The sequence below is a fragment of the Scyliorhinus torazame genome, chromosome 7 (genome assembly GCF_047496885.1).
Source record: "Scyliorhinus torazame isolate Kashiwa2021f chromosome 7, sScyTor2.1, whole genome shotgun sequence".
NCBI classification, from domain to species: domain Eukaryota; kingdom Metazoa; phylum Chordata; class Chondrichthyes; order Carcharhiniformes; family Scyliorhinidae; genus Scyliorhinus; species Scyliorhinus torazame.
The window spans coordinates 30,578,565-30,592,797 of record NC_092713.1 but is presented as its reverse complement, the minus strand read 5'-3'; the positions used below and the strand labels follow the sequence as shown (position 1 = coordinate 30,592,797).

The 14,233-nt window shown below is 45.1% G+C and overlaps 1 protein-coding gene across 2 annotated transcripts in view; it reads right to left on the bottom strand.

The window, feature by feature from the left end:
- cdc7 (cell division cycle 7 homolog (S. cerevisiae)) overlaps positions 1–14,233 on the bottom strand; it is a 69,134-nt gene that overhangs the window by 15,351 nt on the left and 39,550 nt on the right. For both annotated transcript variants that reach the window (XM_072510474.1, XM_072510475.1), the window contains exons 8-10: positions 12,802–12,888; positions 10,919–11,097; positions 6,871–6,953 (exon numbers count right to left, since the gene is read on the bottom strand). In XM_072510474.1, the coding sequence (XP_072366575.1) occupies positions 6,871–6,953; positions 10,919–11,097; positions 12,802–12,888 (349 nt within the window). The remainder of the gene's footprint in view (positions 1–6,870; positions 6,954–10,918; positions 11,098–12,801; positions 12,889–14,233) is intronic.

Genomic DNA, 14,233 nt, shown 5'->3' with positions numbered 1-14,233 from the left:
TCTCTGACTGTCTACTCTATCTATTCCCCTGATCATCTTATAAACCTCTATCAAGTCGCCCCTCATCCTTCTCCGTTCTAATGAGAAAAGGCCTAGCACCCTCAACCTTTCCTCGTAAGACCTACTCTCCATTCCAGGCAACATCCTGGCAAATCTCCTTTGCACCTTTTCCAAAGCTTCCACATCCTTCCTAAAACGAGGCAACCAGAACTGTACACAGTACTCCAAATGTGGCCTTACCAAAGTTTTGTACAGCTGCATCATCACCTCTCAGCTCTTAAATGCAATCCCTCTGTTAATGAACGCTAGCACACCATAGGCCTTCTTTACAGCTCTATCCACTTGAGTGGCAACTTTCAAAGATGTATGAACATAGACCCCCAAGATCTCTCTGCTCCTCCACATTGCCAAGAACTCTACCATTAACCCTGTATTCCACATTCATATTTGTCCTTCCAAAATGGACAACCTCACACTTTTCAGGGTTAAACTCCATCTGCCACTTCTCAGCCCAGCTCTGCATCCTATCTATGTCTCTTTGCAGCCGACAACAGCCCTCCTCACTATCCACAACTCCACCAATCTTCGTATCATCTGCAAATTTACTGACCCACCCTTCAACTCCCTCATCCAAGTCATTAATGAAAATCACAAACAGCAGAGGACCCAGAACTGATCCCTGCGTACCGCCACTGGTAACTGGGATCCAGGCTGAATATTCGCCATCTACCACCACTCTCTGACTTCTATCGGTTAGCCAGTTCGTTATCCAACTGGCCAAATTTCCCACTATCCCATGCCTCCTTACTTTCTGCAGAAGTCTACCATGGGGAACCTTATCAAATGCCTTATTAAAATCCATGTACACTACATCCACTGCTTTACCTTCATCCACATGCTTGGTCACCTCCTCAAAGAATTCAATAAGACTTGTAAGGCAAGACCTACCCCTCACAAATCCGTGCTGACTATCCCTAATCAAGCAGTGTCTTTCCAGATGCTCAGAAATCCTATCCTTCAGTACCCTTTCCATTACTTTGCCTACCACCGAAGTAAGACTAACTGGCCTGTAATTCCCAGGGTTATCCCTATTCCCTTTTTTGAACAGGGGCACGACATTCGCCACTCTCCAATCCCCTGGTACCACCCCCGTTGACAGTGAGGACGAAAAGATAATTGCCAACGGCTCTGCAATTTTATCTCTTGCTTCCCATGGAATCCTTGGATATATCCCGTCAGGCCCGGGGGACTTGTCTATCCTCAAGTTTTTCAAAATGCCCAACACACTTCCTAACAAGTATTTCCTCGAGCTTACCAGTCTGTTTCACACTGTCCTCTCCAACAATATGGCCCCTCTCATTTGTAAATACAGAAGAAAAGTACTCGTTCAAGACCTCTCCTATCTCTTCAGACTCCATACACAATCTCCCGCTACTGTCCTTGATCGGACCTACCCTCGCTCTAGTCATTCTCATATTTCTCACATATGTGTAAAAGGCCTTGGGGTTTCCTTGATCCTACCCGCCAAAGATTGTTCATGCCCTCTCTTAGCTCTCCTAATCCCTTTCTTCAGTTCCCTCCTGGCTATCTTGTATCCCTCCAACGCCCTGTCTGAACCTGGTTTCCTCAGCCTTACACAAGTCTCCTTTTTCCTCTTAACAAGACATTCAACCTCTCGTCAACCATGGTTCCCTCACTCGACCATCTCTTCCCTGCCGGACAGGGACATACATATCAAGGACACGTAGGTTTGTTGTGCTTTTTGCTGCAAAATAATTTAATTGTTATTTTGTTAATTTTAATAATCAGCCCTAATACCTTTCAAATTCAACAAAATAAAACAATGAATGCAAATAAAACACATCACCAATTATTTTACAGCAGTATATATCACCACTATGTGAGTGAACAATTAGATGAACTAGCCTCAGAAATTTACCATTGCACTGTTGGCGGTAGCCTGAGGTGACATTCTGCCTATTTTCTATTCTCGTTTTTCAGTCTCAATTTAAGACTCGGAGGCTGGGGATTGAGGGTGATTTAGAGATGTGGATCAGAAATTGGCTAGCTGAAAGAAGACAGAGGGTGGTGGTTGATGGGAAATGTTCAGAATGGAGTACAGTCACAAGTGGAGTACCACAAGGATCTGTTCTGGGGCCGTTGCTGTTTGTCATTTTTATCAATGACCTAGAGGAAGGCGAAGAAGGGTGGGTAAATTTGCAGACGATACTAAAGTCGGTGGTGTTGTCGATAGTGTGGAAGGATGTAGCAGGTTACAGAGGGATATAGATAAGCTGCAGAGCTGGGCTGAGAGGTGGCAAATGGAGTTTAATGTAGAGAAGTGTGAGGCGATTCACTCTGGAAGGAATAACAGGAATGCGGAATATTTGGCTAATGGTAAAGTTCTTGGAAGTGTGGATGAGCAGAGGGATCTAGGTGTCCATGTACATAGATCCCTGAAAGTTGCCACCCAGGTTGATAGGGTTGTGAAGAAGGCCTATGGAGTGTTGGCGTTTATTGGTAGAGGGATTGAGTTCCGGAGTCAGGAGGTCCTGTTGCAGCTGTACAGAACTCTGGTACGGCCGCATTTGGAGTATTGCGTACAGTTCTGGTCACCGCATTATAGGAAGGACGTGGAGGCTTTGGAGCGGGTGCAGAGGAGATTTACCAGGATGTTGCCTGGTATGGAGGGAAAATCTTATGAGGAAAGGCTGATGGACTTGAGGTTGTTTTCGTTGGAGAGAAGAAGGTTAAGGGGAGACTTAATAGAGGCATACAAAATGATCAGGGGGTTGGATAGGGTGGACAGTGAGAGCCTTCTCCCGCGGATGGATATGGCTGGCACGAGGGGACATAACTTTAAACTGAGGGGTAATAGATATAGGACAGAGGTCAGAGGTAGGTTCTTTACGCAAAGAGTAGTGAGGCCGTGGAATGCCCTACCTGCTACAGTAGTGAACTCGCCAACATTGAGGGCATTTAAATGTTTATTGGATAAACATATGGATGATAATGGCATAGTGTAGGTTAGATGGCTTTTGTTTTGGTGCAACATCGTGGGCCGAAGGGCCTGTACTGCGCTGTATTGTTAAAAAAAAAAAAGACTGGTTTCCCATCTCTGGCACCATGGATGGACCTGGGAACCTATAGCTCCAGGGAATGTAATGCATCTTTACTCTCTTCCGTAACACAATGCACTGGGATACCAATCCACCTTTCTGATGTTCTACCTGTGTGGGACATTTTTTGGAGATGACTAAATAAGGCTTTTTTGGGGGACAACTAAATAAGGTTAGAACGAGTCCAGGGGCTTTATTAGAAACATGTAGCAAGAGAATGCCATTATGCATTTTAACACAGATGGTCAGTTGTTGAATTCAAAATCCAGATTTCAGGAAAGACTAGAAAAGTCTTCCAGTGAGTTCTGATGGGAACCAGAGTGCCAGCAATTACACCGAGAAACAAGAGGCTGAAACCTGTTTGGCTCAACACCTGGCCAAAGTTCCAACCCCCAATAAATCATCTAAATTGGTCTTTTCAAATCAGTGAATTCAGCACATTGGCTCTCCACTCGCTTTTTTTTTTTAAAACTTGTTTTTATTCAAAATTTTACAGAAGTTTTACAAAACTACGACTGAAAGAAGGCAACAAAAAACAAAAAAAAAATTAACTTAACAAACAAGGTGGGATAACGACCATTGACAAGAATATATCCACAACCCATACAGTCCCCCCCCCCCTTTTTGCTGCTGCTGCTGACCTCATTTAACGTTCCGCGAGAAAGTCAAGGAACGGTTGCCACCGCCTGGAGAACCCCAGCAAGGACCCTCTCAAGGCAAACTTTATCCTCTCCAAACCTAGAAACCCAGACATGTCACTGACCCAAGTCTCCGCACTTGGGGGTTTCGCATCCCTCCACATTAACAAGAGCCGTCTCCGGGCTACCAAGGAGGCAAAGGCCAGGACTCCGGCCTCTTTCGGCTCCTGCACTCCCGGATCTTCTGACACCCCAAATATCACTATCCCCAGACTCGGCTTTACCCAAGTATCCAAGACCTTGGACAGTCTTTGCAAAGCCTCGCCAGAATTCTTTAAGTGCCGGGCATTCCCAAAACATATGGACATGATTTGCTGGGCTCCCTGAACACTTCACACACCTGTCCTCCACCCCAAAGAACTTGCTCATTCTTGCTTCTGTCGTGTGCGCCCGATGTAGCACCTTTAACTGAATCAAACTAAGCCTGGCACAAGATGAGGAGGAATTGACCCTGTCCAGGGCGTCCGCCCACAGGCCCTCATCCAGCTCCTCCTCCCATTTGCCCTTCAGCTCCTCTGCCGAGGCCTCCTCCACCTCCTGGGCAGCACGGTAGCTAGCACAATTGCTTCAGGGTCCCAGGTTCGATTCCCGGCTTGGTTCACTGTCTGTGCGGAGTCTGCACGTTCTCCCCATGTGCGCGTGGGTTTCCTACGGGTGTTCCGGTTTCCTCCTACAGTCCAAAGATGTGCAAGTTAGGTGGATTGGCCATGCTAAATTGCCCTTAGTGTTGGGTGGGGTTACTGGGTTATGGGGATAGGGTGGAGGTGTTGACCTTGGGTCGGGTGCTCTTTCAAAGAGCCGGTGCAGACTCGATGGGCTGAATGGCCTCCTTCTGCACTGTAAAGTCTCCCCATTACCAGACTGTATGACTCCAGATCCGGTATTTTACTCAACATTCGCTTCATAAAGTCCGCATCGTCCCAATTCGGGGCATAAACGTTCAGTAGCACCACCAGGGCCCCCTGCAGCTTGCCACTTACCATAATATAGCTACCCCCTTTATACGCCACAATACCCCCCCGCCTCAAATGCCACCCGTTTGCTCACCAAGATTGCGACACCCCGGTCTTCGCATCCAGCCCCGAGTGAAAGACCTGCCCCACCCATCCATTCCTCAGCCTAGTTTGATCAGCGAGCTTCAGATGCGTTTCTTGTAGCATGGCTACGTCTGCCTTTAGCCCCTTCAAGTGCGAGAACACACGGGCCCTCTTGACCGGCCCATTCAGGCCCCTCACGTTCTACGTGATCAGCCTGGTCGGAGGGTTAATTAGCCCCCCCCCCCCCCCCCGCTGACTAGCCCATCCCCTTTTTTAGGCCAGCCACGTGACCGCGTCTCCCGCACACTCCAGCCGGAGGCTCCCCGTTCCGACTACCCCTTTGACTCTGAATGTTGCTTCCCCTACAGCCAGCAAAGCAGCATCCCAGCCCTCACCCCCCCCCCCCGATCCCCCTCTCCCAAGTCAAGCATCCGCTTAACCCCACTTCCCCGCCTCCCATTGCTCTCCCGTAAGTCAGCTGACTCATGATGACCGCGGCCGCTCCTACCTCCAATCCCACTGTTGGCTCCCTCTATGGGTCTCCAACATCCCCCCCGCCCCCACCCAAGTGAGGGACAGAGAGCCCCCCCCCCTTATTCCCGTGTGTCAAGAAAGAAAAGCTCAAACAAACAAACAAACTTTGGGTTGCTATCCCCAACGATGAGTGACTCCCCCCCACCCCGTAAACTGCTCTCGCTCTACGGCCCGTCCCCACCGCCTGTGACGGAGCTCTATACCAACAGCAAACAGACCCAGAATCTCGAGGGCCCAGAACAAAGGGGCAAAAAAAAAAAAACACAGGGGAAAACCAACATATACCCCCCCCACCCCCAAACAACATACAGCAGTCCATTAGTTCAAGTCCAGCTTCTCGTTGTTAATAAAAGTCCACGCCTCATCCGGCGTATCAAAATAATGGTGCTGGTCCTGGTACGTGACCCACAGCCTCGCCGATTGTTGCAGCCTGAACTTCACCCCTTTGCTGTGGAGGACTGCCTTAGCCTGGTTGAATCCCGCACGCCTCTTAGCCAGCTCTGCACCCAGTCCTGGTAAATACAGATCTCGCAGTTCTTCCACTTACTGCTTTGCTCCTTCTTTGCCCATCGCAGGACACACTCCTTGTCGGTGTAACCGTACCACCATAGCTCTTGGCGGCTTGCTCGCCTTAGGCTTCCTTGCCAGGACTCTGTGTGCCCCGCTCAGCTCCAGGGGCCCCAGGAAGGCCACCGTGTCCATCAGCGTTCCCAGCATCGTGGTCACATACGCACCCACATCCGACCCCTCCGCGGCTTCAGGAGACCCAGAATCTGCAGGTTCTGCCTCCTCTACCTATTTTCGAGGTCTTCCAGCTTCCCCTGCCATCTCTTGTGCAGGGCCTCGTGCGCCTCCACTCTAACTGCCAGGCCCAAAATCTCGTCCTCGTTGTCAGAGGCCTTTTGCTGCACCTCCTTGATCGCCGTCCCCCGAGTCTTCTGGGTCTCCACCAACCTTTCGATAGAAGCCTTCTCGGGGCCAGCATCTCCGCTTTTAGCTCAGTGAGGCAGCTCCTAAGAAACTCCTGCTACTCCAGTGACCACTGGGCCCACGCTGCCTGATCCCCGCCAGCCGCCATCTTGCTTTTTCGTGCCCGCTCTCCTCTCTTCTCCAAAGCCGCTTTTTTGATCGCCCCACTCCTGGTCCACTCCATACAGCGCTGGGGGACCCTCACTGTTTCCTTCCCATACCGGTAATCGTCGTCCAAGTGCCGCTGGAGCTCCGTACAAGAGCCCAAAAGTCCGTTGTCGGCGGGAGCTGCTGACAGTGCGACCTACCTAGGCATAGCCGCAACCGGACGTCCCCACTCTTGCTTTATGACCTGCACACAAATAAATATTTCTTCCCAAGGAGATGTAGATTTTTTTAAATAAAGAAAGCTTTAGGAGAAAGAATCAATTTCAAACAGTTAACATCTTGAACGTTGTACAAGTTTGGTTCCCAATTCACAGATAAACTAAAACTGTTTTAACCCTTCCATACCTGAAGTCTGATGCGGACACTTCATTAAGACCTCTGGTGCTCGGAATCCTGGAGTGCCTGCTCTTGGGGCAACTTGCTGCCGTCTAATGATAAAGGAGTTATCTTACTACATGTACAGATATACTGCTAAGCAATTCCATTCAATATATAAATCAAATTGGGTGCCAAATAACTCAGTTTAAATTTCTTTCTTGTGCTACTTTACTCAGACTACCTTGCATGTACACGTTTTCTTTAATGGCACTAATTCCTGATTGAACAGATATTCCGTTCCTTCTTTTTAAGTCTAAAGGCACCCTGGACGACAGCCAGCAGCCTTTCACCTGGATTTTTAAATATAAGAGAGAAAATACAAGGCGCAAAGGTGACACTGCAAGATTTACACAAAACTAGAAGCTTTGATTCAGATCACCTGAGCACTTTATTAATTGGTGCAGATATACAACAATATTTGGAGGCCCCGAGATGCTTCACTCAGAATCTTGGAGAGGATGGACTGCACAGCTGTTTGACAATGCCACATTCACACAGTAAAGGAATACTACAGACAAGCTATGGAGAGAAAATCTCCCTCTCACTCCTCCACAAGCAGACAAATCAGAGGATGGCTATTGCATGTAGAGAATAATTTCTAAACATTTAATTGATGGCACAATAAATCAATTCAATCCAATTGCAAAACATTAAAATGAGAGATCATGGTGATTGAAATATTTATTCACTCGGGCTTTAATGAATACAAAGGATAGACATTAGGGACATTGACTTGCATCCCTTAATCTGGGTAAGCACGAGACATATTGCTTCCCTTATGTGTAGGATAACACCAGTTGGTGTGGGACAGTAAAACTTGAGGAAAATATCTTTATTTTGAAAACAGGAGCATCTATCCTATTGGTGCTAGATTTTCTTATATAATGGAAGAAATTACGAACTTTCCTGCATCTGATCTCGATTTAGATGAATGAGTTGCTCCAATTTCATGGAACATTTGGAATATTATTTTGAATTTCAGATGTTTTTTCAGTAAATAGTATGTACCTCTATGGCATTGTCTATACCAGTAATTTCATGACTGGTATGTGTCACAGTGTAATTGAAACTACGGCTTATACTACACCAATAAACAACAGCGCCATAAACATAATAAAACACACCGACGCACATAAGGAAATGTTAGGGCAGATGACCACAAGCTTGGTCAAAAAGGTGGGTTTAAAATAAAAAGAGGCGGTTCTTAACCAGGAGCCATTGTAGGCCTGCAAGCACAGGAGTGATAAATGAATGGAACTTTGTATGAATTAGGACACGGGCAGAGTTTTGGATGACCTCAATTAAAAAATGAGAGACGAGCCGCTGTGTGCTACAATACTCAAGACAAGAGGCAAGGGAATGGAGGGGGCTTTCAACAACAGATGCGCTGTTGTAGGGGTGGGGTCAGGCAATGTTAGAGGTGGAAATAGATAATCTTAGTGATGGCATGGATATGTGGTTGAACGGTCAACTTAGGGTCAAATATAAAATTATGAATACGGTGTTTCAGCCCCAAACAGCTGACAGGAAGAGAGATGGAGTCAGTAGCTGGGAAATGGGGTTTACAGCAGAGGCAGAAGGCAACATCGTCGGTCTGCCCAGTGTTTAAATTGGAAGACATTTCTGCTTGTCCATTTCTGAATATCCAACAGGCTGTCTGATCATTTAGAGACAGTGGAGGCACTGAGAGAGGTGGCGATGCAGTAGCGTTGCATACATGTGAAAATTAATGCTGGCTTTCCCCAAAGGGACACCAGAGATAATTGTGTGGGGAAAAGTAAGAGAAGCCATTTTGTAGGTGGTTTTCTGGCTATGATTCCAAGCGAGCACAGTGCCATACAGCTGGACAACAGTGGAGAGGCACTGGAGGGAGGATGGCATGGGGGTCAACTTGATGAAGGCTGCAGGCAAGACAAGATGGGTGAGGAGGGAGAATTTCCTTTTGTCAGTGTCACAGGAAGCCATTTGTGACTTTGATGAGCTGTGGCAAGGGCGGCAACCTGATCGGGGAGATTCAAACCTAGTTTTCCGGGGAAGGTGGGCATGGATTTGGAAGGCGCCAACATTCAAGGACTTTGGAAATGGGTTGGTATTTTTCGAAGCAGGGGGTCAAGTGGTGATGATGGCAGATTTGTAGCTTATAAAGAGAATTAACAATATCGGATAACATGGGAACCAAGAGGAGAAGCGGGGTAGTTAGCAGTTTAGTGGGAATCGAGTTGAGGGAACGGGTTGAGCCTCATGGACACAATGAGTTTGGAGAGGGTATGGGGTGAGGGGACATTGGGTGGTCTGGAGAGAACCTAGAGAACATTACAAGTTCAAGGCTATGGCAGAAGGAGAGCTCTCTGGCCTGCCGCCTAGTGGAATGGAATCTTAGTGACAGTGATGAATCATGAGCTCCACTCCCCAAATTTGTGGGAGTTTACAACATCAACTTTCACCCTCCACCTCGCTCAGATTGGGACACCCTTTCAAAATGGCGCCCGATCCCCAAGCAGCCAGCTTTACCAGCAAGTTTTGTTCCCCACTACCGAAAATAAATTCTATGGGCTGGATTCTTCGGCCCTGCCTGCCGCTAGATCGCCAGGTATGGGACGGGGACCATGTAAAGATCCGTTGACCTCGGGCGTGAATTTCTGGTCAGAAGTCAGGCGCGGCCCAAGAATCCCGGCCAAAGTATGGGATTTATTGGTGAGATACTCCCCAAGCTCCAAAGAAATGACTGTGTGGGTGAATAACGGTCTGGATCTCACCAAAAAAGGCGGCGTGAATCATCCCACCAAACACACCCAAAATGACACCTTTTTTGTTGAATCGCACCCATAGCTTTATTCACACTTTTATATCAACATTTTGGCAAATCTTGTGCTGGAGAAGGGAACTCTCTCCTACTTCATTCAGGCAGGCACATAAACAACCCAAAGTCAGGAACAGACTGAATAAATGCAGACTGTGCCTCAGAGTATCACAAACTGCACCAATGGCATTTTCCAATTTGCAAATCAACCAATCTGTGGCCTGAATGATGTTGGTAATTTAGTGCTGATTAGGTGCCGTTTTGGGCAGCGGCTTATGCCCTCAAGGCTCTGGACTGATTTAACCCAGCTCACTTCACGCAAGAATCTTACAACCAACAAAACTACATCCAACAAAACTAGAGTCTTTCATCCCATCAGTTAGTTGGCTTTAGCCACAACTCAAACACATTTATAGAGTGGCTTAATACTGAAAAACAGCTCAATTACTTCACAGGCACAATCAAACGAAAATTGTTGCCAAGTCAAAGCCGACGTTAGGAGAGATGACCATGAGAGGAAGGGACCAGATAGAAGCACGTACAAGCACGAGATTGGGGAAAGACAGGGATTGACGGAGCAGATGCAGAGATTTATGGAGTGAATTCCGGAGCCTGAGGTCTAGGTACAACCACCACTGGTGGAGCAATTAAAACTGCAGAGACTAGATTTGAAGGAGCGCAGAGATCTTGGAGGGTTGCAGGTCTGGAGAATGTTAAGAGATAGAAAGGGGTTAGGCTATAGAAAAATATCTGTGAACATGCACGAGGATTTAAAAAACCCAGGCACTGCCAGCAGTGTCTACCCAGTTCATTGTGGGGTTGAGTACACAGCACAAAACTGCCCAGAATCAGTACCATGCTGCAAGTCATAAAGATAGTGAGATTATGAAGTGGGGAAAACAGTGTGTGCCAGAGGCATCAAAGGCTCACATCAATGTACACTGATTAAAAAGTAGAGGAAAGTTTAATTTGAATCTAGCCCCACCCAACTCTACCAAAGCTGAAAATACTTCATTCAAACGTTAGGCAGAAGCTTTTACTCTCATCTTGCAATTTTTCCAAAATATGCAAATCTCAAATTTTCTAAGGAAAAAAATCCTAAGTACTTTGATTCTAAAATTCTAATGCAAATGAACAAGAATTCTCATAAAATAATGCACTTTAAAATCTTACGTTTCTTCACAAAAGATCGGTTTCTTAAATTGTTCACTGTACCTTGAAAGACAAACACTGCAAATCTTATCAGTCATGTAACAATCGCAAGTCAGATCTGATGGACAGATGGCAGGCCTTCGGCCTAATCCACTTGTCATACCCTTTGATGATGTTATCTTACGTTTTGCCACCATTATTTTTCTGGACGTTAAATCTGCATTCTTTGCAGGTTTCACCAGCTGCAAAACAAAAAAAACTAACCTGAGAAAAAACGTGACCAATTTGCAGATGCAACAAACATCGAAATCAAATGTCTGACATAGCAGGTCAATCTGTCCAAGTGCTAGTCTGCAATGGATTTTCATCTATGCTTAATTAGGTCCTGTATCTCTTGGTTGTTATCATCAAACCAGTCACAATGTTTTCAGGTAGAGACACCAAGGACCCAATCACAAGTGTTTGTTATGATGGACTTTAGGGTCAGCCAGGGGCCATGGGTACACTGTAACTCCTAATGGCTGGCGGTTGAGAGGTTGCCTTTGAGATGCTGACTGAGAAGGTGTGCTTTAGGGATGTCCCTCAAAGATCCCCACCGATTCATGGGAGACGGCAACTTGTAACCAACCAAAATGGAGAATGATATGCATTGGGCATATCAGCCATCTCAGAACTCATCGACCTGGAGCAGAAGCAAGTAATCTTTGAGCCCAAAGGACTGCCTAAGTGCTATGATAAATCTGGCTCTAGTGCTTATTTTAAAATTAATGCAGAAGTTAGCATTTTATGGAGATGCAATATTGAACATCCAGTAATCTGAAGCTAGCTTATTTCAAATTTTTAACATTCCACAATTTTACAGAATCTAGTACAGATTCACGTTACAAGCACTAAGATAACCCACACAGTCATTATACTGGCTTGGTTAATTTGATTCATGGAAGATTTTGCTTTCATGCTTATATTACTTTATATGGAATTGTGAGCACAATTTTACAACAGCCAGACGAGTGCAATTTGGGCACCTTTTCCCATTTGTGCCCTTGGAGAAAACTCTAGGCCACGATGCCTTAAATGTGTTCTAATTGTTTGGGACAGTCTTATCGGAGAGTTGCTTTTTATCCAACCTGTCTTTTCATATGTAAATGAACCAAGAGAACAACAATCAAATGGTTAGGTTATTAACAATTAGAATTGATATATTTAGAAATTAGACATAAAAATTATTTTATTAAGGCATAAACATAACCTGTATAAATCGAGCACGGGTCTGTATCAAAAATATGGAGAGAAAGAAAACCAGTCACTATTGGCTTTTTGCTAACCTGGTTTATCCCCAAGGGCAGTGACAGGCAGTTACAAAAAAAAGCGGCATTTAGCTTTGCCCTAACCCAAGAATGTGACTATTAAGGCCACTTATTGAAAGGGAGAACTTGAGCAGTATTATTAAAATGGATAAGCATAACTTTTATCTTAAACACTATGCATTATAATCATGCTCCAGACTTCAGGTTATCTCTGAGCAGTGCAATGAAAGATCATCCAATAATAACTAAAAAGTTTCAAGTTTTTGTAACAGTCACAGCAAAACTTTAAAATGCGACAGGCAAAGTTGCAGGGATCAATTCCATTGCGACCAATTCCAGATGGACAAAGACTTTGTTGCTGCGTTGAATGAATGGACCGCAGTAGTAAAAAATGTATCAGCTGAGATTTAAATCCAAAGTATCACCAGCAGTCTGGAATCATTTTTGATAGCAAAGAAAGTCATCAAGAAACTAAAAATCAGGTGAAAAACTACATAAAACACCTGCATCACTTGAGGTCACAGGCAAATAAGTGGCCTCAGCTAATGAAATTGCTGCATGGTGGTGATCTCGGATGTGTACAACTGTAAATATCAGCTTTGTGTGCAGTGGGTTGATAATTCCTTGCAGTCTTCTTACCTTACTACTTGTACCTTCAAAAACTCCAGTGGTACGAACATTCAAATTTCTTTCCCCAAAAACAGAACGTGGAACTGATGAATCTTCCTACAATAAAATGTTTTAAAGCTATTGTGTTCTTGTCCGATACAACATATGTAAAATGACGTCTATACACAAACCAAATCATATCAAAATATTAATACCTCAAAATAAGATAATATCTTCAATACCGGTAAATTGCATAAAAAGCAAAATACTGCATACTGGAAAATTGAAATAAAAACAGAAAATGCTGGAAAAAGGCAGCAGATCCGGTAGCATCTGTGGCGAGAGAAACAGAATTAACATTTTGAGTTGTGTGTGACTCTTCTTCAGACTCTTGAGTTTTTCCAGCATTTCCTGCCATTAAAATGTGTATTCAGTTAAACCAGTTTACAGTACCCCATTAGTGGCTGAAATTATACAGCAGAGAAGGCCCATTGTATCTCTGCTGACTCTGCAAGAGAACTATCCAATTAGTCCCAACCCTCCTGCAAATTATTGCCTTCCACCAATGTATTCAACCAATTTCCTTTTCAATGTTACTATCGGAAGCAGCTTCCACTACCCTTTCAAGAATGCATTTCAGATCATAACAATTCTCTGCATAAAAGATTCCTCTGGCTCTTCTGCCAACTATATCAATTCTTTGTCCTCTAGTTAGCAACTCTCCTTTCAGTAGAAGCAGTATCTTCTTATTCACTTTACAAATGCCGTAAAATTCTGAACACTTTTCTTAGTGTTGCATAAAAGGACTAGTAGCAAACTAATTCTAAATAATGTCATCATAAACCAATCATGCCAAAATCTGAATCGTATGCGGGAGTGATAACTGTTGGTAAAGATGGGGTGAAGAGGAAGAGAGTGGGATTACCACTCCTCACTGCAGCTCCGAGATTCCAATCAACGGAGTTCAGGAACAATGCAAATTATTCCATTCCCAGGTGACTCTAAATTGGGACGGGGAAGTCAAGAACTCACTGATAGATAAAATGCTAAGAGCAACAAGTGCAAAGTATTACACAAATAGTAGAGGAGGAGTTAAATGAGCTAAGGATGACAGGAAAGAGAACTTGGGGTATTAACAGACTGCTGTGCTAATTTTTCAGGATGTGGTCTTACCAGAGCCCAACTTCTACAACCAAGCTATGAACCTGGAAGAAATGGAGATGAGCCATCAGACTATTCCTTTGTTTTTAAAAATTATTCATTCATGGTTTATGATTGTCGCTGGCTTGGCGAGCATTTATTACCCAACCCCAATTGCCCTGGAGAGATGATGGTCAGCTGCTGCCTTGAGCCGCTGCAGTCTATGTGGTATAGTGCTATTAGGGCGGGAGTTCCAGGATAATTACCCAGCAATAGTGAATGAATGGCGATATAGTTCCCAAGTCAAGGTTGTGAGTGGCTT